The sequence below is a fragment of the Thunnus thynnus genome, chromosome 4 (assembly GCF_963924715.1).
Source record: "Thunnus thynnus chromosome 4, fThuThy2.1, whole genome shotgun sequence".
Classification (NCBI taxonomy): Eukaryota; Metazoa; Chordata; class Actinopteri; order Scombriformes; family Scombridae; genus Thunnus; species Thunnus thynnus.
In genome coordinates, this window is record NC_089520.1 from 17290689 (window position 1) to 17314619 (window position 23931).

The 23931-nt window shown below is 39.1% G+C and overlaps 3 protein-coding genes across 5 annotated transcripts; all 3 read left to right on the plus strand.

Moving 5' to 3' along the window:
• The first annotated feature begins 670 nt into the window (after nt 1–670).
• zmynd10 (zinc finger, MYND-type containing 10) lies at nt 671–6699 on the plus strand. The gene is made up of 12 exons (XM_067587034.1): nt 671–894; nt 2550–2658; nt 2752–2868; nt 2953–3006; nt 3187–3339; nt 3457–3545; nt 4000–4094; nt 4232–4404; nt 4887–5012; nt 5093–5214; nt 5312–5437; nt 6207–6699. The coding sequence occupies exons 1-12, from the start codon at nt 806–808 to the stop codon at nt 6304–6306; spliced, it is 1353 nt and encodes a 450-aa protein (XP_067443135.1). The 5' UTR covers nt 671–805; the 3' UTR covers nt 6307–6699.
• Nucleotides 6700–7068: 369 nt separating this feature from the next.
• On the plus strand, nt 7069–18477 carry LOC137181375 (ras association domain-containing protein 1-like). Of its 2 annotated transcripts, XM_067587035.1 has the most exons (7): nt 7069–7363; nt 8660–9012; nt 10023–10147; nt 16454–16558; nt 16648–16933; nt 17054–17169; nt 17289–18477. In XM_067587035.1, exons 2-7 carry the CDS (start codon nt 8694–8696, stop codon nt 17433–17435), a joined length of 1098 nt encoding a protein of 365 aa, XP_067443136.1. In that variant the 5' UTR covers nt 7069–7363; nt 8660–8693; the 3' UTR covers nt 17436–18477. The 2 variants fall into 2 exon arrangements, with proteins under 2 accessions (XP_067443136.1, XP_067443137.1); XM_067587036.1 differs by lacking the exons at nt 7069–7363; nt 8660–9012; nt 10023–10147 and adding an exon at nt 13712–14215.
• A 149-nt stretch (nt 18478–18626) lies between these two features.
• tusc2a (tumor suppressor 2, mitochondrial calcium regulator a) lies at nt 18627–23182 on the plus strand. 2 transcript variants are annotated; one of them, XM_067587037.1, is made up of 4 exons: nt 18627–18802; nt 19569–19811; nt 22209–22329; nt 22425–23182. In XM_067587037.1, the coding sequence occupies exons 2-4, from the start codon at nt 19663–19665 to the stop codon at nt 22488–22490; spliced, it is 336 nt and encodes a 111-aa protein (XP_067443138.1). In that variant the 5' UTR covers nt 18627–18802; nt 19569–19662; the 3' UTR covers nt 22491–23182. The 2 variants fall into 2 exon arrangements, with proteins under 2 accessions (XP_067443138.1, XP_067443139.1); XM_067587038.1 differs by lacking the exon at nt 18627–18802 and adding an exon at nt 18822–19054.
• Nucleotides 23183–23931: the final 749 nt, after the last annotated feature.

The window sequence follows — 23931 nt, forward strand, 5'->3', positions numbered from 1 at the left end:
AGTGGAAATCGCATGGAATACAACAATACTAAATAAGAGGCTGGGACATGGGGAACAGTTCAGAAAATGACGCTCAAAACTTCTAAAATATTATATTTGATGTCATTTTCCACCCATAAAAAAGCTTGAAGCACTGGAACAAGTAGATATAATAAATCTAAGGTTGTCAAAAATATTTTAGACAACGTTGAAACCCCAATGTGAGACAATGTCAACATAAATTTTCAGTGATGGATTGTAATTTAAGTACCTTTGCGAGTATTTCAATTTCATGTCTACAATTAAGAGGGAAAGATTGTACTTTTTACTCCACTACATTTATCTAGCAAGTATATGAGACAGTTAAAATAAGTTCCACCTCGACTAACTACAATAGTAAATTTTACTGCATAGCATTTGCATCAGTAAAAATAATATGTAATCGTATAATACTCACAGAGGCCATCTTCTGCGATGAGTACTTTACTAATTACTAGTTACATTTAGCTAATAATAGTTCCTTTTCAGTTAGTTGTTGAGCTTGTTGGTTTTACACACTGACTGTATATAAAGACAAATATATTTATATACAGTCGATGGTTTTACCTCAAGGAGCCTGTATACGATAGGTTCCTTGTTTTACCTGAGGGTCTACCGCCTCTCTCTGGCGACAGACAGCTCTGCGCCTGCGCTCTGTGTGTACAGTAACCATGACAACCACAGGACGAGAGGCTACAGAAACAGCTCCACTGAAGTGATAACTGAAATTTATTTATTTAGTTTACTTGATTGCTTGTTGTGTTGTTTAGCAGTCTCCTACAACACAATGGACACGTCAGTACTTTTACCTGTCGAAGCAGAGGGTTTTATTCAAAGTCTGGAAACTTTCACCCTCAAAGAAGTGGGCTCTACGAGGTAAGAAGGACCAATGAACAGCTAGTTTAGCTAGTTAACGTCAGCAAGTCAGTTAAGATAAGTGATACAAATTACCTTATAACTTATAACTTATTACTTATAACTTATTCCGTTTAGCGTAAAGTCTTGAGTTCAGATAGGTACTTTATTAGAAGTACTGCTAAATATATGCAAAAGAAGTAACTTTAAAAAAAAAACTGCTACTACAACAAATACTGTGTGTATGGGTCACCTACCAATTAAAAATCTGAAATTAAATAATATCTCATATCATTTTTACACAAAAACAACATTGACTATTACCAGACATCTTTAAGTTAAAGGATAGGTTCACAATTTTTCAAGTCTGTCTTAAAACAATAGTCAGGGGCCCATATGAACACTGAAAGCTGTAATCATTCCTCCTGTTCATAGTGGCTGTTAAAAGATCTCCTTCAAATGTGCTTCCAATGTAAGTGATGGAGGCCAAAATCCAATGTGTCTACACTGTCATTTTGTGCAAAAATGCATTTAAAAGTTAATCTGAAGCTTATATGAGACTTCAGCAGTCTGAGTTAGTCATATCAAGTGGATATTTGCCACATTTACAGTCTTTTTAGCATCAAATTCCCTCTTTGTGTTTCCTCAGACAGTGTTTCTCTGTTGAGCTGCAATGGAAGAATAGAAACAACAAGAGGGACTTTGGCACTAAAAAGACTGTAATGTTGAAAGATATCTACTTGATTTGACTAATATGGATAGCTGAGGCTTCATATTAGCTTCAGATAAACTTTTAAATACATTTTTAAACAGAAGGAGGACTGCGGATTTTGTCCCCCCATCACTTACATTGCCAGTGCATTATGAGGGGATCTTCTAATGATCAGTGTGAACAGGAAGAATGATAATGGCAAGAAAAAACTATTTCAATGTTCATTTGACCTCCTGACTGTTGTTTTAAACCGTCCTTTGATAGGATGGTAACATTTTCACACGATCAAACTCCAAATAATGTTTCAAGTCTTCACAAACCAAGTCAAGTGTGGAGTCACACTTGGGTGAAAGTCATGTGTCTTGAGTTCCTGTTATTTTTGTCCAAAGCAGATGTTTGTGTGTTTTGTTTGTAGTTCTTCTTGTTGTGATTAAAGGTTCTGTTGACAATAGAACTGTCTGTTGAATTTATGTAACAAGATTACCTGCTACTGCCCTGTAAACACAGGCAGTTTTCTGTCATTTAGAGAGGCAAGTATGCAATTGGAAGTGTGATTTCAAGAATATTATTATTCTAAAAGCAAGATCAGTTTATTTGTATATCTCATTTAAAAACAAAGGAATTTAAAGTGCTTTTTATAAGTCATAAAAGATATAATTGATTAAGATATGAATGAATAGCTCCAACTCTAATTTAATATAAGGGAGTGACAAACACAAAAGTTTTCAGCCTCAATTTACCAGTAAAATAAATTTGAGTTGCAGCAGACCTCAGGTTTTCTGGGAGTTTATTCCAGATATGTGGTGCATAGAAACTGAGTGCTGCTTCTCCGTGTTAAGGGACAGTAAACAGACCAGTCCCAGACAACCTGAGAGGTCTGAACGGTTCATAATGTAGCTGTTTATTAAGTGTAGCCTAACACTGCAGTTGATTTTTCATTATTTTTCTCTTTGTGTGTTGACAGGTGGTTCAGACAACATGAGTATATTGAGAAACTTAACATGCAAGCAATACTGAATGCTTCTGCCATGCATGATGAGTTCATCAAGGAGCTCTTGGTGTCATACGGAAAGGTGAGTGTTTCCTCAATGCATACTGCATGCATGGTAGAAACATTTAAACAGGCAACCATTAATTCATCATTTTCTCTTCCACCTCCTCTGTAGATACCTGTCCTGGTCCACGAGATGATCTTAGTTGAAGTGTGGAAGCAAAAAGTTTTCCCCATTTTATGTCAACTGCAGGACTTCAATCCAAAGAACACGTTTCATCTTTACATGGTGGTGAGTGGAACGAGATTTAAAATGATGATCAGCTTGAAACGCTCATAACTGATTTCATGTGTCCTTTTTATGTCTCCCTCTTAGATCCACCATGAAGCCACAATCATAAACCTACTTGAAACAATAATGTTTCATAAGGTCAGTGTGTCCACAAATTCTGATATTAATCTGGAGCATTTTTTAAATGTGTTTAAGCATTATTGTGATCAGACAGAAAGACAGTTTTGACTCTCTGTTATCTCTCTCTATAATTGGTTCTTATTGAACTATAAATAAAGCTTTATGTGATGTCTTTAAGGAGATCTGTGTGTTGTGTAGGACTCATGTGAGGCAGCTGATGACTCTGTTCTGGACTTGGTGGATTACTGCCACCGCAAACTCATCCTGCTGGTCAGTAAAACCACCAGGGAGGGCGCTATGACTCATGACCAACACAACCTGACAGGCAAAACAGTTGAATCCTCTACAGAGGTAAAACAGTCTGAGATTTATGGTTCTTCTATTGGTTTGAAACTTGATTCAGACTGCAGGTGGATCTTCCTTTCACTTAAATTGAATCACTCAAATCTTTCTTTTCGTTTGGTGAAGGAGTTGCAGATTCAGAGTGCAGCTCTGGAGTTTGAGATCACCCTGAAGGCCGTATCTGTGCTGCGCTACATCACTGATCACACTGACAGGTATGACAGTGTCTGGACTGGACAGTAAGTTTAACAGCTTACATGAGAGATACAGAGAGTTCTTCATATAGTTTAGGCACTTACACTTAAAGCTTTGCATTTTTATAGATGCTGAAAATGCAACTGACTAGGGCTGCAACATTTTTCATTTATCTGTTTTTTCAATTAATTGAATAATTGTTTTTTCTGTAAAATGTGAGAAATGTGTGAAAAATGCATCTCAGAGCCCAAGATGATATACACAAATCGCATGTTTTGCCCGACCAAAACTCCAAGACCCAAATATAGTTATATTAGAATTATATAACAGAGAAATGCAGCAAATTGTCACATAGGAAAAGGTGGAACCAGAGAATGTTCTGCGTTTTTGCTGTAAAATTGACTTAAAAGATGAATTCATTATCGAAATTGTTGCAGATGACAGAAAAAGATTATCTTTTTTTTTTCTTCGCAGTATCAGTGTTATCAATCGCATGCTATGCACCCATAACATGCCCTGTGTACTGGTCCAGCTGATTGACTGCTGTCCTTGGAGTCGCTGCAAAGCAGGTATGCTGTATATCACACCAGTTACATATCAAATATATCCTTATATTTACTTATATTTCCTCATCTATTAAAAATACACAATTTTGCCTCATAAGTGACTCTCTGCTCAGTTTGTTGCCCTCTGCCTCCCGTTGTAGGTGAGATAGAAAAGTACATAAATGGCAAATGGCAGAAGATTCCTGTGGAGGACCATTTAAAGATGACAAAACTAGACGGGCAGGTCTGGATTTCCCTTCACAATCTGCTACTGAAGGAAGACTGCCAAAGGAAATACGACTTCAACAGTTTCAATAAGAGCCAGCTTCTAAAGGTGTAGTAAAAATGAAATGTTGACTGACTCCTTGCAGCTGTCAGTGATTTTCATCATTCCTTCACGTTGAGAGTTTAGGTTGTGCTGTTATCTTAGGATGTGTAAACTGATTTTGAATTCTATCAATCGACCCCTTTTCTTCCTCCAAGTGGCTACTGGGTATAAGCTGTACATTGAAGCTCAGGAAGTGTCTTGAGTGCCAGACTATTTTCCACCAACATCATATCTGATCTCCTCTCCTGTTAGTACACAGATTCAGTCTCTAAGGTTGTTTTGACTAAGATGTTTCCTCCTATTATACGCTTTCTCATCCTCTTCCTGTCGCTTTAATTATATAACCAGAGAGTCTTGTGCATCCTCCTGTAATCACAGTGAGTTTTTTATACAGTCTGTGTCACTCGTGGTAGATAATTCTGTTGAAGTTGATATTTTTTTATACTTGTTGATGTATTATTTGTGGGCTTATCCTGAATGTGCCAAAGCTCCGGGGTTTCTTGACAGAGGTGTTGATTGATCAGCTGCCAAACTTGGTGGAACTCCAGCGTTTCCTGGCTCATCTTGCAGTTACTGACCCTGCCCCTCCAAAAAAAGAGCTAATTTTGGAACAGGTACACTCAAAACAACATATCTCTATACCAGACAACAGTATGTCCCCATGCATTTACCCTCAGCTTTTCTTTATGTATAGATCCCTGAAATGTGGAAAAACATTGTGAGTGAGAATTCTGGCAAGTGGAAGGCAATAGCTAAGTATCAAGCCAAAGAAACTTTCAACCCATCTGAAAGTGATCTGAGACTACAGGCACAGAGGTAAAACCGTAAACACAGGTGTAACTGAGCACTGAAGGCACATGTAAACTACACTATCTTTGGGGCTTGGCATAATTATTGTTTTATTTTTAAACAGGCTGGCCCAGACTTATAACTTGGATGTGATGGAGAGTTTAATCCCAGAGAGGCCCAAGTGTGGATCCTGTGGGAAAGAGGCTGCAAAGAGATGCTCTCGATGTCAGGGAGAATGGTACTGTCACAGGTAAGATTTTGGTCAGTTTGACACAAACCTGTAGTTCAATTCAATTCATCTGTGCTCACTCTGACTTATTATAAACAAACCATGAGGTGTAAACATCAAGTTATATTGACTGACATGTAACTCATTGATTGGACAGTTTTGGTGACTGACAGAAACTCGTGCAGCACTCCACTGCACCTTATGTACTAATTTATCTTCTCTGGTGGTCACAAAGAGCTCACAAAGAAATAATTAATTATGAGCGTTATTAGTCAAAACTACAACTGGAGCTTATGTGTCATAAATAATGATGGATTGGTTGAGACAGGACAAAAAAAGAGGTCTTGGTTTTGTGTCACAATTCCACTGAAGGAAAACTACAGAGTATGACACAAGCATAACAGTCTGCTAAAATGAATTGGTGTTACCATGGTGACCAAGTGACCTTGCATAATTATAGAGATCCCTTATATAGATCCTTCACAGTTTCAATGAGCAGCAGATAGATTTTAACAGTGGTTTGAATTTATGCTCAAATCACAAAGTTCACTGGTTTATCTGGGTTTTTTTTCACACCACCAATGAACCGAGTCTGTTTAGAACTGAAACTACACACATCCTGTCCAAACGTTCTCGGTTTAGTTGTTTGGTTTACACCACTTTGATTGATACCAGCCTTAAGTAAGTGTATTATAGTGAATATAATACATGTTTTTGTTGTATATTAATATCATACCTTAAGTGTTTGATATTTTCCTGATAGTCTTGTTCATCTGTTTGTTTCTTGCAGAGAATGTCAGGTGAAGCACTGGCCAAAACACAAGAAAGCCTGCCAGCTTATGACAGAGGCCTCTGAGAAGATCCAGAGGGACCTGCACATCAACAGATGAGAGAGAGACTGCTGGAGCTCCTGTATGGACTGGTGGCAGACTGGAGATGAGACTCCTGAGTCACCAAGATGTGAAGAGAACAGATCAATATGTGAGATTCTTCTACATTTTAAGAGGAACTCTTGATCTGATTCTTTCTTTTATGCTGGACAGGTTTATGCTCTTCCATTTTTTAAATACTGTAATAAAGTTTTAACCTATGTTTGTTTCTATGTTAGCCTTTTGGTCTACTGTTTTATTCAAGTGTCTTTAATGAAAGAGCTCAGGAGGCTTTCTCCAGTTCCTTCTCTGTCAAGAGATTTTATACTCCTTATTTGATCTCAGTGTGTGATGGCGTGGAGGTGCATCACACTTCATTACACCAGCAGCAAATAAATTGCTTTAATGACTTGCTCTACTTTGTCTTCTTGCCCATTGCTTCTAGGATCAGTGAGAACCCTGAACTCTCTGCATGTTGAGAGTCCAAAACCTGTATTACAGATGTCAAATACATATTTAGACTCACTTACAGTAGCCAGGAACTAGTCAGACTTCTGGTTTAATATTCCTCCTAGTTCAAGCTGAATGATTTTGACTTCCTGTAAATGGTCTGAGTTGTTAGTAAAGACAGATAATGTAATATAATTCAGGTTTGCACTGCTGTGGTAAAGGAAACCCAGGTCCATCACTGAGAGACAGTGGTTGGAGGGGTGGAGGACTTTGAACGCCCACTCAGCTGTGCTCCGGACTCAGAAGCACCCCCTATGTGAAAACATTCCGGATGTCTTCACAGCTCAGTCTCATCTCACTCTCTCTTTTTCATGATAAACCGTTTCCTCTTACAACACTGTTTGAAAGGTGTTTGTCCTGAGAAGCTGCTCAGGTACCGCTTGCAGCCTCATGTCTCTTGATGTGAGCTGGAACCGGGCCTGATGAGAGGTTATTTCCAGAGATGTGGCCGCGGCTGCACACCTCCGTTACTTGGAAACCGTCAGAAATGTCTGCGGAAAGTTTTCTTCGGATGGAAGAAGTTTTGAGACAAAGCGGTTGCCACGGGGCTGCTTCCTTTGCTGTTTAGGTAAGTTAGATCAAAAGATAATGAAGATTTTTACTTAACATATTTGAAAGTGTAAAGTTTAGCTTGTTGTTTGGGACTAAACATCTGTGTGTTCATGTTCCGAGCCTTCCTAAATGCATCTTTAATTGATTTATTTAAACAAATGGAGCTGGCCAGGGATAATGTTCACATACACTTTAGGTATGAGCGTAAACTTTGTGTAATTGGTTTTAGATGAAGACATTATGGCGGCTGTCATACCCTATTTTACTTACGCTAAGTTATGCTATCATATATTACTGTACAGTGTGTTCTGACATAGCAACGTGTCCTATACTAAACATAGGTAATCAAGCACCATATACAAAACATATAATGTGAAATTCAATGATGTGTGAGGTCTACTCCATATTAAAATGAACTAAAGTAAAACAAACAAGCATTATATAACAAGTACACATAATCAGTGGTAGAATGAAGTGTGTTTACTGTAGCACTCTACTTATGAGTGCAGTTTACTTGACTATTATCATTTTATGCTATTTTATACTTCTACTTCACTGCATTTCTGAGGAAAATATACATTTATCTGTCAACTGTAATTGCAGATAAGGATTTTTACATGTAAAGCATATGTGTTACAGATAAAAACAGCTCAGCAGTATATAAAGTAGAGCTTCTACAATTAGAAATCAATCAGCAACTATTTCAATAATCGATTCGTTTCAGTCAGTTCTTTATGCCCCAATTCTGCCCAAACTCTTCAATTTGCTGCCTTTCTCTGTTTTATATCATTGTAAACTGATTTTTTTTTTAGTCTTGGACTGTTGGTCAGACAAAACAATACATTTGATGGCATCACTTAGGACATAGGGGAAATATAATGGACATTAATAATAAAATAAATAATTAATGGAGTATTTTTAAATTGTGGCTATTTTTACTTCAGTAAAGTATCTGAACACATCACCATAACCACCAACACAACAACCACCACCCTATAAATGATATATGTTTTTTGCAGTTGTTTTTCATATGTGAAGGCAGTCTAAAAGCTAATGTCTCCCTTGATTTTTTTCTAATCATGTTTTGATTCTTAATAGATCAAAGCCAACATTCAGAATCCATAGAAGCAAATGTAAATGGCACCTTTTCAAAAACACCAAATAAATATTAATAGGCAGCCTACAGAATACCACCAATAGTATAAAAACCTTTGCAAATCATTATAATTTCAAGATCACATTCTTAAATAGAGAAAATAGGAGACAAATTGTATAATTTGCAGCATCTTTCAGCCTGTTTTTCTGTCTGTAGTGATGATGGAGGAACACAAGGTCTGAGTGACACAATGTCTTTGGGGGAGTTCATCGAGCTCCGTGACCTTAGGCCCGGCAAAGAGAAGATAGAGCTGACTGGCACGCGCTCGCCATGCTCACCTCCTCGCCTGGAGAGAACCAACGCTCTGAGGATCAGCCCGGGGAAGGTCCCAGATCTGCTGTGCCGGGTGGGCATCATCAGAGTCCTGAGCAGCTCCCAAGACCCCCAGCTCCCAGAGGAGAAGGGAGAGGGACACAACTTCCAACCCTGCAGCCACGCTCAGCCCACGTGGTGTGACCTGTGCGGAGACTTTATCTGGGGCCTTTATAAGCAGAGCCTGCGGTGTGTCAGTGAGTTGGCTTATGTGGGCTGTTTGTGCGCCTGCAGTGTGTGCATGTTTGACTGCTTCTCTGCATATGCATGATCAGGAATGAAAGCAAGAACAAAGTGAGCACAAGAGATATTTGGTTGAAGAGAGGAAGATGTAGCCACAGAGATTAAAAAAAACCTCTGTATTCAGCTGGTTAACTCTTAGACATCTGAAGTTTAACTGCTTGATTTACCAAGACATAAATTTTCTCCATTTCTTCTTTACATTTATAAATAGCTTGTCAGAAAGGCCTAATGCTAGGACACTATTTACTGGGTGTTAGCTGATTGTCAGTGTTTCCTTTTAACTCAAACAGTATCTAGCCTGCCTGAAGTTGTTTAAGTGGTTTTGGTGGTTTGGTCATTATCTAGGCTCTGGGTCTGCTGACAACCTGCATGCTTTTCATGCTCTGGACTCATCTAAGAGAATGAAATAAGTCTTTAACTTCCTGTTGATAAACTGAAACCCACTAGAATATAGATGTGGTTTGTGTAGCACTGAATGTACAGACTGTGCAGGAAAACAATATCTGTTAACAGTAAATTGAAACCACAATCAAATCATCATGAAACATGGACATGTCACAATGTTGATAACAGCGTCTTTCCAAGACCACAATCACTCAGTAAATATATTCTCACAGAATGTGTGATATTTTTGACACATGATATTTCGTCATGACCTCAGTATTCTGTATCTTAGATGCTGTTTTTTTTTCACAGCTACACTCAACATGGTGTATTGATATTTGTGTATCTTCAGTGTTTTTTTCCATTTATTTATTTACATATTTTGAGACACTAACAGAAAAACCGCAGAGAAAGCAAACTAACTGCAGTAACCATTAACGGCCAGTGGAGGACATCACACATTTAGAATTGCCCTCTAATATAACATGTATATTAACTTAACTATTTTTGACAGCAGCATTATATGTATTTATGTGTTTGGTAATGTCTGTTTAAATTTAATAATGTTCCACTCTTACAGACTGTAAATTCACGTGCCACTACCGCTGTCGTGCCCTGATCCAGTTGGACTGCAGCTGGGACCGAGGATCTGTGGCTGACCACACATGTGTTGTCGAGCACACCATAGAAACAGACACAAATGTGGTAAGGACATTTGTAGCTTAGTATTCTGCAATAGTTCTATGTGCAGCCTTGCCTCTACTCAACGCTGGTAGTAGTCATTGTTTATTTCCTTTTATTACATCCGCATCAAGAAATTATTACCAGATTGAGCCACTAATGTTGCTATTAAACACAAGACAGTCACTTAGGAAACTGGTCACTTCTACAAGCCTCTACATTACATGTGCACTTGCGTCATAAATCTGCTGGATTGCTTTATGGAACAAATCAGTTGTTTTATGGGCAAAAATAGGAACCATTTTACACGGCAGTAAATGCACACAGTCCACCCAGTTCCACTATTCTCACTTCATAGCTTCAACTAAACATAACCTGACCTTGTCGGGATTTACTGTACATTTACTGTTACCAGTTACAGCTGTTCTTCAAAACAATAATTGTGGGGCAGCACCAGGTACTGTCGAGTTGGACAGAGAGCGGCATCATATCTGTGAGACGAAGTAAAAGGATTTGATGGGGAAGTTTGTCACTGTTGAGAAACATGAAGTTCTCCTGTAACATTACAGGCAGAACTTTTTGCAAGTTTGTTGATTGAGAAAATCTGGCAATGAGCACGGTGTTGCACACACATACACAAACATATACTATACTAGAAGATGCATATAAATCAGATGACATTTATGATTTATCATAAAACATCTTCATCTCAGTTCATTAAAAGACTAATATTCCCTGTCTAGATAAACAAGCTATACCATTAACTGGTGACTAGTGTAGGAGGTTCTTGTTTGTTTCAGCAGAGTCAGGCCCTTGCTGTTGTATCTAAAATCTTACTGGAATAGCGTTCCTCACCATGTGTTTTTCTGTACCAGAGTATTATTATTTATAAAGAGGGAGATCAAGGTTATAAGCCAATGGTTACTCAATGCAGCAGGGTTCTGGGTTTTATCAAGCAACTGTTGCTTATCAAAGGAGGAATGTAAAAACTTCAGCAAGCTGTTCAGCCGAGCGTGATAACATGACCTGAAATATTGTTGGTGCTTTGGTTGTCACAGCAGGAAAAGCACAGGTGTAACCAGTAACAGTAATGATTGCAGTGTTCCAGTGAGTCATGCACACACAATATTAGAACATAATTAGTGTTATAAGTAACATCTGTGCTTTTCCTGATATGAAGTATTAAACTGCCTGCCATGAAAAGAACCTGTTGCAAAAAATACCAACAAATCAAATAACAAAAGAAATAACAAAACATGCAGAAATCATTATGTTTGGCATCAGAAAAAAGGCAGAAAATGGTAATTTTTCTCATTTTTACTTCTGTAAGAGTTTACAGAAGTTAAAATATTAAAATTTCTGCTGTACTATTGGTTACCTTTGGTTCAACAAGGGTTTGAAATGTGATCATCAGTCTGGCAGTAATTCAGGGCCTTAGCCTTTAGTTTTTATCTTCTCCTTGAATCACAAAATATTTAAAAGGCTACAGTAAGAGGTGCAGTGTCGTAGATGAATGACAGGAAATCTTTTCAAAACACAGCCTCTAAAAGAAATAAAAGATTATTTTATCAACAAAAATAAAATTGTTAAATGGTGGTGAGACAGCTCCAGAAAGATCTTGGAAAACTAAAAGTTATACCTTCTGTTTCTTATTTGTTCAGTTTAATTGGCAATAACATCCCAAAGTTTCATTCCTGTTATTATAAAATGGTAAAGTATGTTGATTTTTATACTTACAGCTAAAACAAAGTCTATACTATGATGATTAGTACTGTATGTACAATATATAATTAGTATATTATGGATTTGAGACGCGACGATTCCCTACATCTTTACAGTCACATTATAGCATCAGTTTAAAGTGTTCACATTGCTGTATTTGAAATTAAAGCTGCAACTTATGCTTAATGTTTTATTAATTAATATGCCCTGTATTTTCTCGATTAATAATTTTTCTATAAAATGTCAAAAAATATAAGAAAATCAAAGGTAACATATTCATAGTGCTTGTTTTGTCAGACTTAAACAGAGAAAAGCAGAATATACTCATATTTAAGAAGGTGGTACCACCAAATGTTTGCCGCTTTTCCTTGAAAAGGTGACTCAAATTATTAATTAATTATCAATACAGTGATTGATTAAAGGGGCACTCCACCAGTTTTACACACTCCTTGGGCTCCGGGAAACAGTGATCATCATTTTGCACCATTTTCTGACATTTTACGGACCAAACAACCAATTGATTATTCGAGAAAATAATCAACAGGTTAATCAATAGCTGCAGCCCTCATTTTGTGTGTGTGTGTGTGTGTTTGTTTGTTTGTTATCTGCCCCTTGTGACTTCCCTGATTCTATGGAATTGATTCTTTTATTTTCTTATCAACTCATTGATTAATGGACTAATAGTTTATTGTTGACTGGAAATATTGCACCAATATCAGATTATTCTGTTGCATATCAGTAGTCTTATCTGCACACTAAATGGTGGCTTTTAGGGGACTCTGGTGGGCCATGGCCCCAGGGTATCTGCCCCTTTCTCTCAGATTAAAGCACTCTCAAGTATCTTAATGTTCCCCTCCACTCAAAAATATGTTTTTCTTCTTGTTCCTTTGGTTTGATGTTTAAGCTTCACTGTGCTGAATGACGTGTGTGCAGAGTTTGACACTAGAAGGATGTTTTCACATTCATCTGCTGAAAGTGGAAAGTTTCTCTGAGCTCGTTAAAAATCTGATTTTAAGGGGCAGTCCTAAAAGCTTGATTTGTGCCATCACAAACAGTTTGGAAGCAAATCTTGGTCCAGTAATGAACTTTTGCAAGTGTTATGTGGAAGCTTGAAGCCTCCAGTGCACATTGTGAAATAGGAGACGTCTTGTGTCCAGCAGTTAAACTTTTAAAATGAAATATATTTGCATATTTACAAATTCTGGATTTTTTTTAATGAGGGAGAACCCCCTGTCAGACACAAATTATTATTCAAAGTGGAGTATTTTATATACATCCTTAAACATGTTTTGAGGGGCTCTTAAAGTTTAGTATCTGTACAATTGACATGCTGGGAGGAAGTAAAGTCACATGTTGTCCACTGCTGTGTATGGTGTGACCCATGAATGTGTGACCAGTGTTCCATCATCACATGTCTCCGGAAACACTCAACGGCGGGGAAACAGCAGCAGCATCCCTGGGAGGGAGTCGTTTTGTTTTGTTTTTCCTAGGATGGCGAAGTCATGACCCGCCCTGCTCTGCCTCTGATTGGCTTAGCGTGATATTCTCACCCCAACCTTAACCAATCTCATTCCTCATGCCTAACCCTGATTAACCCAATCAAAGAAGGCAACGAGTACTAGCCAATCAGAGGTAGAGTGGGGTGGGTCATGACTTCGTCGTCCTAGGAAAACAAATCTGGCGAGAAGGAGGAGGCGGCAGCGGCAGAGAGAGGGGGCAGGGTGGGGTGAAGTCTCTGGTATTTCCCTTCTACGTCCAATCGCGACCGTCTGCGGTGGTTTTGTGTATTTTCCAAACTCAAACTCAACGGCCTGGGTGGGGCCACAGCGGGGGGGGGGGGGGGGGGGGGAAGCGGTGCCGAGGGCGGGGGTCTGAATACATCCTGTTTCACATAGCTTGTACCGTGGAAACGTGGCCGGTAGGATAAGTTAGTGGGAAAAAGTCAGTTGGATTTTTTTTGACTAGATTTGTTAACAAGACGCTTCAGAGAGATCTCGTCGCCTGTGAGAGTAGTTATCTGTAGACATTAGCGACCGTTACCGTTAACAACGTATTGAGAACATTATCTTCCGTTTGGTCAGTTTTGTGTCGGTAAAATTCACATCAGACTTAGCGAAAAGTGGTTTATTTACACACTTTTAGTCGACGTAAGTCAAGTGTAAGTTAGAAAAGTTTAAACAACAGTTAGTCAGCATGACAAGCGAGGCGAGAAGCTCGGACAAAACTCCCTCCTTCGAGATGACCTGGGGCAGCTCCACCAGCAGCGGCTACTGCAGTGAGGAAGACTCGGACACCGAGTTTGAGCAGTACTTCACCGCCCGGACATCTTTCTTCCCCAAAAGCCGGAAAGCTAACGTGAATGTTAAGAAGGTGAGAAGGAGAACTGATCATAAATAAACAGTAGAAGTGCTAACTTAAATGTGAAAGTACGTCAATCTAGAGGGATGGGTGGTGGGTGATTCATTGAGCTGTTAGTCTCGCGTTATTTGATGTTTCAGACCCCGTTGTGTCAGTTAATTTGTTTAAATTGAATACTTATTTCATGTATTTAGGAGTCATAGGTCAGGACGAGTTTCTCAGTAGCACCCCTGCTGCTGGGAAGTGTGTGTTTTGCTTAAGGGTCCCTGGCAGTGCAGACAAGTTGCTTTCCAAGTAAACCTGGGGCTTTTAGGCTAATGGGTGGAGTTCACGTTCCTCCAGTTTTGAGTAAACACACTTAAGTCCTCTGAACTTTGTAAAATACATATCAGCACTGGCCTGCCTGTATGGGGTTTTTGGATTAAAAACATACACACACACACACATCAGCGCTGAGGCCCACGGTTGACCTCATACCGAGAACAACCGAAATGCAGTGTTTCGTGACGCACACCGGCTCCTCATGTTTCCAACCTTAACACCCAGCATTCAGTCACTTGTCTCTCAGGTTTTTCACACTAATTTCTTAATCACAGATGAGTCATATGCTGTTTTGGACTTCTTCATTTTCTGTTCCCCTTTTGTCATTCACACCCACTCAGCTATCGGCTTTCTTTAGTGAGAAACAGACACTGTTTACTGTATAAACTCACTGACATTCATCATCCTGCGTCTCTACAGAGTCTGTGTTTATTTTATGTTGCTGGCACATTCTACGCAGTATTTATATGACACTCCTTATGTGGGCATGTGGAGAGACAGTTTACTTTCCATATTGGAAAGCTCAACTTGGCCCACATATTGATTTATTGGCTGGTTAACAGCAGCTCATTAACTCTTCAGTCTTTCAATCTGCCTAAGGATTGCTACTATTGATCTCCTTCCGCTTGACATCGATTTACAGGCCACACAGTTACTTGCAACTTTGCTTGGTTTGTTTTTCCATTAGGTAGTCTGGAGTTCAGCAGCTCAATTAGATGGAGGTAGGACAAAGGTTAGAGAACAATAGAGTTTTCCTGTATTTGTGCTGAAACATTAGTGTAAAAATGACAAATGTGCCTTAGGGCCAGTGTTGGCCACATCCATAAGATTTAATGGATATTGATCTTTGGATTTTACTCCTACTCCTACCAAGAGGAAATAGCTGGCATACAGTATGGAAAATAGATTTGTGCTGCCTCACAGTTTTGTTTTTTTTAATACAGGAAATACCAACTGGTCGTTAGACACAGGAAAAGCCTTAATTCAGCCAATAGGCCCAATGTGCATGACTGAAACATGAGTGAAGCATGACTGGGAGAGTGCGGTTGATGAGGCAGCTGACTTCACAGGATGTGCCTGTAACACAAGGGAGGGCATTGTCTCTCCCACTTGGGAGAGCCTGAGAGGGGAAGCTATTTTTACATGAATACCATGTCGTGGAATGCAATGCGGGGCCGTTGGTCGCAGTCATAGCAAACAGCTGCAAGTTCCACACGCCCTCACCTCGTCCTCTCTCTCTCTCTCTCCCCTCCCGTTCAGCCCTCCTACGGCAAGAGAGCAGAGCATGTCGAACAGGATTGGGCAGGGCTGACATCATCGTTTTTTTTCGCCTCTGCTACGTTGACAGGAAGTTTGCAGTCTGATGCAACTAGTGCTCACTGTTTAGAAAGAGTGTAGCCGTACAGAGAGCCAACAAACAAAACCTTTTTTTTAAAGTGTTGGGTGTTTGTGATTCTCCTTCACACATCTTCAAACAATCCTGCTGGAATAAAAAACTTTTTATATATTGTGTTAAGATCATATTTTGATTACAGTTTCTGTTCCTGTTGCTCAACAGTCTTTTTGAAGTTGTCAAGTTGCCTTGACTCTAAGCAGTAAAAACACATTCTCAATTCCTCCCACTGAAAGACGCACTTTAATTAAACAATATGTCGTCAAGGGATTATTTTCCAATGTGAACGCCCTTGTGAACTGCTCTTTCACAATCAGAAGCGCCGTTGTTGTGATTGGATAGATACAGGGTGCCCCTAATGTTTTTGCAGAATAGAATATGATATTTTTAAGGAACAATGTTACAACCCAAGGTCGTATCAAGTGTTCCTTGTACTGGCGTATCGTCTGTGTCGTGCTGGGCTTGTTTTCCTCTTGTTTTGATTTGGAGGGGAGCACTGACACCTGGTGGTTAAATACTGTAACTGTTTCCTCTAGGATGAACAAATTGATTTGGGGAAGCAGGAGTTGACAACTGCAGATATCCAGCAGAAGTTGAAGGAATACAACGCTCAAATCAACAGCAATCTGTTCATGAACATGGTGAGTATTTTTTTTTTACTGCACCAAGTTCATGTATCTTAACATAAAAGTGTTCTTCTGTCAGTGTAACATTTTATTTTTCTCAACAGAACAAGGATGGTTCCTACACTGGCTTCATAAAGGTGCAGTTTAAGCTGGCGCGGCCAGTGTCGGTTCCACAGCCGAAGAAAGGAGGACACGACACTGGAGCGAGGAAGCCTGCTGGAGTGAAGCGCCGCACCTCTTTCTACCTGCCAAAGGACGCATCCAAGCACCTGCACATCAGCTCTCGCACTTCCGCTCGTGAAGTCATCGAGGCTTTGCTGAAAAAGTTTACTGTGGTGGACAATCCTGGCAAGTTTGCTCTGTTTGAGCGCAGCGAGCGTCATGACCAAGGTATTACTCCCTTTTTATTACATTTACGTGTTGAACTCTTGTCTTTTTCTCATTATACACTTTTAAAAAAAAATTGAAATGTGTTTTTAAATCGAGTATTTTCATCTTTATCTCCTTAAGTTTATCTTCGTAAGCTGCCTGATGTTGAGCATCCCCTCCGCCTGCGTCTGAATGCCGGACCCAATGAGAAAGTCCTCAGTTTTGTTCTGAAAGAGAATGAAACTGGAGAAGTCAATGTGAGTATAACATGAACATACCTGTTAATAAAACCATCAAAACCACATGTTCAAGCCTCCAAAGATTATTTATGTACTGAACATACATTAATGCAGTTTTTCCTGCTTACTACCTGCAGTGGCACGCCTTCTCCATGCCTGAGTTGAAGAACTTCCTGCGCATCCTGCAGCGTGAAGAAGAGGAGCACGTCAAGCAGATAGTGCAGCGATACACCCTGGCCCGCATTAAGATGCAGGAGGCTTTGGCTGGCTCCACTCCCGGCTGAGACGACTCTGCGCTCGGGGTTTAAACGTGCACCTCATGGCTGGACAAATCACCTGATGATGATGACCAGTCATCGCTGCATCCAAAGATCCCAGAGTACACAACTCAAAAAACACCTCTTCGGTGAACGAGAGAGTGAGAAAGGGCGCAAGACAATGAGAGAGAGAGAGCTAGCGCGAATGTGCGTGTGAGATGATGCGAGAGATGAGAAGTGCCTTACACCTGGAGAGTCTGATGTGCCTGAGAGAATGAGTTGAGAGAAATGAAGACTGGCAGATGAGACGGTGGTTGTATCCAGTAATTTCATTAATTATTGGGTACCATCTGATTATCCTGTGCACCTCAGTTGTGTCACTTTAACTTTAACGAAAACGACAGTGATGATTTTGTCATTTTACAATATTGAAAATCCATTTGACAGTTATGCAATTTTAGAGATGGTGCCAGATTCGAGCACTGTGTTATTGCATTCCTGTAATTTTTGCAGAATATAAAATTGGTATCATATGTAATCAAAGTTTAAATACATTCCGTTTAGTCCGAGATTAACTCACCCTGAAAACCCTGCTTTAAAATCATCTTGATGAATGTTATCCTGTCAGAAGTTAAATGCATTTGTAGCTGAAAAGCATATATGGATTTTCATTAGACCCCGTCTCAAAAGTCTGCCATGTCCTCTCGACACCCCTGATGGGTGCAACTCAACTTTTTTTATTTTAGTGTCAATTTGCGAGTATGACTGATGTATGGACATTTGTATGCAATTATGAATGTCAGAGAGAACCGTGTCAAAGTCACTCTGGTTGACTGGAATCTTGAATGAATTTTGATATTATACATGTTTCACTGACTGGAAGCTGTTTGTCAGTCTTTATATATTTGTTTTTCTAGCCTTTAACAAAAATGTTTGTCTCCTGTTTTTTTTTTTCTCCAGTTCACTTTCATTGTATCCTTCTATGCACAAATTTACATGTTGTAGCAACCTTCAAAATGTCGTGAAAAATGTGCACTGCGATCAGTAAAGAATTTTCCAGTTTTGTCAAGTTTTTGTATTTTTTCAGATGTCATTAACATGAATGAAAAAAAGATCCTGAAAGAGTTACTAGTTAATATTTCCTGTATTTAACATTGAATTACGTTTATGTAGGCTGTTTAAACACTATAGACGATTCAAATGTAGACAAATAATTGAAAGCTAGAATGAATTGAAGTTTAGATCTTGGACGTTGAGTCGTCACTGAGTCGCTGCCGCCTCCCTGTCAGATCAGCTGATCGCCTCGTCGCAACGACCAAAACAGCTAACGCTAGCTAACGTAGCTGGTGCTTAAAGTTATGACAAGACATGAAGATTTAACAGTAAATGATAAGGTAGGATGTTATCCAGAAGAGTATATCGGTAGTGCTGTTTTAGTGGCGTAAATCTAAGATAATCCTGTGTATGTTTCACAGACATCGCTCTGCTTTTTCTGCTAGTTTAGCCACTTCAGCTAACCTGCGTCAGTGGCAGAAGCTAACAGGCTAGCTCACCTAATTGTGCAGGTACCGTTAGCGAGTTATTAATAGTCACGTTGAGTGGATACCGGACGGACGCTTGTATTAAATATAGGCAATGCATATTAGGTACGTTATGTCAAAGACAGCTGTGTTTGTATGAGTTAATTAAGCGATGTAACCATAATTATGAATCATTGCGTTTAGAGTTCGGCTGTTTGGCCCAGTTCGTTAGCTTCCTATAAAGCTAGCATAACGTAACAATAATCGAGTATAAAATAAGAGGAGACCATGTTGACATGTTATAAAATGTCATATTTAGTGAGTTGATATGTTGATAATAGTTTAATCTAAGCTTGAGGGTCTTAATAATTATTGTGTCAGCATTTGGTTTGATGCAGCTGCGTCTACATTGGACAAACTGGGTCAAATTGGCATTAACCATATTGATACTACTGCTAACTGTACATTAAATATATTGCAAACGATAAATAAGATCCAATCAGTCAACAGTCTCTTACTAAATAAATTATGCATTAAAATAGGCAGTAGCATTACTGAGGTGTGTCCACTATTCAACAGTGCCAAGCAGTGAAAGTCTGATTGGAAATGTGTCCTGTCTTTGTGCACGTTTACTTTCCAGATCCTGGCTTTGGTAAGGAAGTGTTGAGAGTGTCTGGTCACCATCCAGATTGAAAGCTTCAACTGGGGACTAACTATGCCTTATCTCTGAGAGAATGGGAGGAAGTGGATCCAAAGCCAAAGGTGTCTGGCCTTTCTCAGGCAGTGGAGCTGGAGGCGACTCTGCCACTGATGGGAACGAGCAGTCTTTGGCCCGGCTCAAAGGTTCCAGAAACGCAACACCATTTGTATTTACCAGGCGGAGGTAAATACTGCATTATTAGAAATTAGGGTGACTTGGTGTTTACTGCCAAAACAAACCCTAGGCTTCTCTTTCCTTACATAAAAATGGTACCAAAGAATTACACACAGTGGAGATTTTAAGTTTGGGGATTAGAGAGTACTGGTATCAGATTGATACTCAGTGCGATACCCTCTATTGAGGTATCAGAATCAGGAGAGAAAAAGTGCGATACATCCCTATTGGAAAGTGTCGGGTCAGTCAAATTACAGCATGTTTTTTTCATATCTCTTGTGGTATGTAGTTGCTATGCAGGTAGTTTGTGTTTTGTCATTTGATGTTTTAAGATATCCAGATATCAAGAGCTCTGTATGTTTCCAGAGACATTGGGCCTCATTTACAAACATTGCTTATGCATAAATCTGTGCTTTAACCGTGAGTATGACTAAGCACAAACTCAGGATTCATCAACATGTTCTGACCTGAATTTGTGCATACGCACAAACCATAAATGTCCCAGGGTCTTAAAAAAATGATATAGTCAATATTTATTCAATGTGAACAGTTTATTAGAGCCACAATTATTTAAAAATGATTGGGCCTAAATATACAACATTTGAAAATATGAAATTGCTAATAATACACAATTTATTTGCAAATTATAATATTAATAGCTAAGACGTGATCCATAAATCATCATCATACATGTAAAGAAACCATTAATATATTGAAATTGTCCTTTTCCCATGTTTAGATGACAGTAGCCTAAATATCTATATTGGAATGTGACACCCGTCAGATTTGGCTGTCATATATGCAGCTGGTTAACCAGCAGCCTGTTCAATGTCCTCACAGCCTGACAGTCCAGTAGTGACACAGGGAGGGACGCTCTGCTACACTACTACACAGCCTGTTGGGGACAGAGATGAAACACGTTGCACACCTGGTGCAGCAGTAGGATTTTATTTAGATCAATTCCACAGATTTACACATTTACCGGCTTTTTATTTGTTATAGACGTACTCCCTCGTCGTGGTGCAACAAGTATGCAGGCTGTGTACAGGGTTCACAATCGGGCTCCAAACAGTTGTGCCAATGACATGTTTACCAGCCAGATCTTCATTTTGTAACTTTTACTCCTGAAACTGTTTGCATTTCACCAGCAGTAAAGTTTTACTACATTTTTACCATCACAGTCCTCTTTGCAATGAGTGACAGCTCTCTCCACTGCTGCACCGCTCCAACACAGCTTTCCTCATATTGAGAAATGGGGGCGTGTTAGTGTGTTAATTACTCATAGCGGGCACACACCTGTCAATTCAGAATGATTCTGATTCACTAACATACACACAGAGGTAAGAACAAAATTGGCCTGTGCATGTGTCATGACGGTTATTTTGCATGCGCATTTATTTTGTGTTCCAAGTAAGAACATTTCTACGCACATATTAGTGAATGAGGTCCAATGTCTCGGTTAAACAGGATAAATAACAGACTTGACTGAAGAAATAGTCCTAATGAAAACTGTCCACAGTGAGGTGTGTGGATCAATTCAATTTAATAACTTCATTCATTCCTAGTGGGGTACTTAAAGGATCGGTTCAGTCAGGTGTCCATATGAGCACTGAAAGAGGTTTTCCTTGCTGTAATCATTCCTCCTGTTCATACTGGCTGTTAAAAAATCCCCTTCAAATGTGCTTTCAATATAAGTGATGGAGGCCAAAATTGTGTGTCCACACAATCATTTTGTTTAAAAATGCTTTTAAAAGTTCATCTGAAGCATATATGAGGCTTCAGCAGTCTGAATTAGTCATATCAAGTGGATATTTGCCACATTTACAATCTTTTTAGCATCAAATTCTCTCTTTGTGTTTCCTTAGACAGTGTTTCCCTGTTGAGTTGTGGTGCAAGTATAGTAACAAAAAGAGGGATTTGGGCTCTAAAAAGACTGTAACATTGAAAGATATCTACTTGATTTGACTCATTTGGACACCTGAAGCTTCATATCAGCTTCAGATAAACTTTTAAATACATTTTTTCACAGAAGGAGGCTTGCAGATTTTGGCCCCCATCACTACATCACTACATTGTAAGTGCATTATGAAGGGATCTTCTAATGGTCAGTATGAACAGGAGGAATGAGTATGACACAAAAAACCTGTTTCAATGTTCATTTGGGCACCTGACTGATGTTTTAAGACAGACTTGAAAAATTTTGGACCCGTCCTTTACCTGTAGAACAAAATAATACAATAAATAGTTAAAATACTAAAAAGCAATTTGTAGGCACATCAATCAGTGGGGGTGGAACTCTCAAAAACTTTGCACATAAAACTGAAACACACTGAAACAGTTGATGCAAGTTGCCTCTTCTGTCACACAGTTTCAGAGTGTTTGTTTGTTTATTTGTTTTGTCTGCAGTTCTTTGTATTACGACGAGGACGGTGACCTCGCCCATGAATTCTATGAAGAGACGGTGGTGACAAAAAACGGCAGGAAAAAGTCCAAGTTGAAGAGGATTCAGAAAAATCTGATTCCACAGGTGAGCTGGGGCCAAATTTTGTCAATAATGCCGACCTTGTTGAACAGTGTTTTGAATGATTTGTCAACTTGAATATTGTTGTTTATATCTTTCAGGGCATCGTGAAGCTCGACCACCCGTGTATTCATGTGGATTTCCCCATCGTCCTCTGTGAGGTGTGAAATGTTGCACAGGACAGATCTTATATGAAACTCTGCCACAGCTACTCTTCTCAGAAAAAAAAAAAAAGAGTCGGACCAAAGTCTTGTTCCAATCTCAAGTGTTGTGGACAAGACTGGGACTGTGTGGTCCGGAGAGAGAAAAAGCGATATTCAATATGACATATTCAACTGATGCATTGAATGAAATGTTATACATTTGAATTCAACTATCATCAGAGGGTGCCCTGTTTCACTAAAATTCATATTTTGACATTCACAGAAGTAGTGAAGGTAACAAGTTGTGTTTCCACTACCCAGCTGATATGTAAGCAGTCTTAGAGATGACATCAAACTGAGCTGTATCTCTCGTATGAGTTTTTTTGCAGGGAAAAACATCCTTGATGTGAAAAGGCTTTAACGGTTTATGCCTTCTGTGAGACGTAGAGTGGTAGAAACTGTATGTGTCTCTGTATGTGTACATGTGTGCAATTTAGGTTTGTTTGGGTGAATGTGTGTCAGAGGGATGCGAGTTGTAGTTCCAGGGGTAGGATCATGAAGGATTGTGAAATTTATTGTATATATCGTCACGTTCTGTATTGTCATGTCTGAGTCTGTCTCTGAAGCTCAGACCTGCACTAGTGAACATAATGTACTGTACATAATTTCAGATTTCTTAGTTGGAAATACTTGAATAAATGGTTTACTGAGCTGAATGTCTTGAGTCAAGAAATCCTTTATGTTGTGCCCTCCAGTTATTAGTGGGATATCCTCCAAGCAGTATTTGTGTACACATAATAAACGATTTTTGGTCACATACACGTCTTACTTTATGTAAACGGGTGGTGGAGGTTCACATTTAAAAGGATAGTTCAGCATGTTGGGAAATGTGCTTATTTGCATAGAGTTAGATGAGAAAATTAAAGGACAGGGTCACAATTTTTCAAGTCTTAAAATAGTCAGGTGCCCAAATCAACACTTTAACAGGTTTTGCTCACCAAATACACTTCGAATTTAAGTGATGGGGGACAAAATCCACAGTCTTGTGCAAAAGTGTTTTTAAAAGTTTATCTGAAGGTTAGTCAAATAAAATGCATATCTTCCACAGTTACTGTCTTTTTAGTTTCTTTAATTGTTTTTCCCCGGATAGTGTTTTCCTGTTCAGCTGCAGTGGAAAGATTGAACAAAAAGAAGGAATTTGGCGCTAAAAAGACTTTAACTTTCAAAGATATCCACTCAGTTTGAAGCCTCATATTAGCTTCAGATAAACTTTTAAACAGTTTTGAAGAACAGAAGAAGGACTGTGGATTTTGTCCCTCATCACTTATATTGTAGGAAGACATCTCTTAATGATCAGTATGAACAGGAGGAATGATTACAGCAAGAAAAACCTATTTCAATGTTCATATGGGCACCTCACTATTGTTTTAAGATGGACTTGAAAAATTGTGAACCCACCCTGTAA

Coding starts and splice junctions, on each gene's coding strand:
- zmynd10 (XM_067587034.1), top strand. CDS start 806: ATGGACACGTCAGTACTTTTACCTGTCGAAGCAGAGGGTTTTATTCAA. Junction 5,013..5,092: donor AAGAGCTAATTTTGGAACAG/GTACACTCAAAA, acceptor CTTTATGTATAG/ATCCCTGAAATGTGGAAAAA. Junction 5,215..5,311: donor CTGAGACTACAGGCACAGAG/GTAAAACCGTAA, acceptor ATTTTTAAACAG/GCTGGCCCAGACTTATAACT.
- LOC137181375 (XM_067587035.1), top strand. CDS start 8,694: ATGTCTTTGGGGGAGTTCATCGAGCTCCGTGACCTTAGGCCCGGCAAA. Junction 16,934..17,053: donor CAGCGAGCGTCATGACCAAG/GTATTACTCCCT, acceptor TATCTCCTTAAG/TTTATCTTCGTAAGCTGCCT. Junction 17,170..17,288: donor ATGAAACTGGAGAAGTCAAT/GTGAGTATAACA, acceptor TACTACCTGCAG/TGGCACGCCTTCTCCATGCC.
- tusc2a (XM_067587037.1), top strand. CDS start 19,663: ATGGGAGGAAGTGGATCCAAAGCCAAAGGTGTCTGGCCTTTCTCAGGC. Junction 19,812..22,208: donor TTTGTATTTACCAGGCGGAG/GTAAATACTGCA, acceptor TTTTGTCTGCAG/TTCTTTGTATTACGACGAGG. Junction 22,330..22,424: donor AGAAAAATCTGATTCCACAG/GTGAGCTGGGGC, acceptor TATATCTTTCAG/GGCATCGTGAAGCTCGACCA.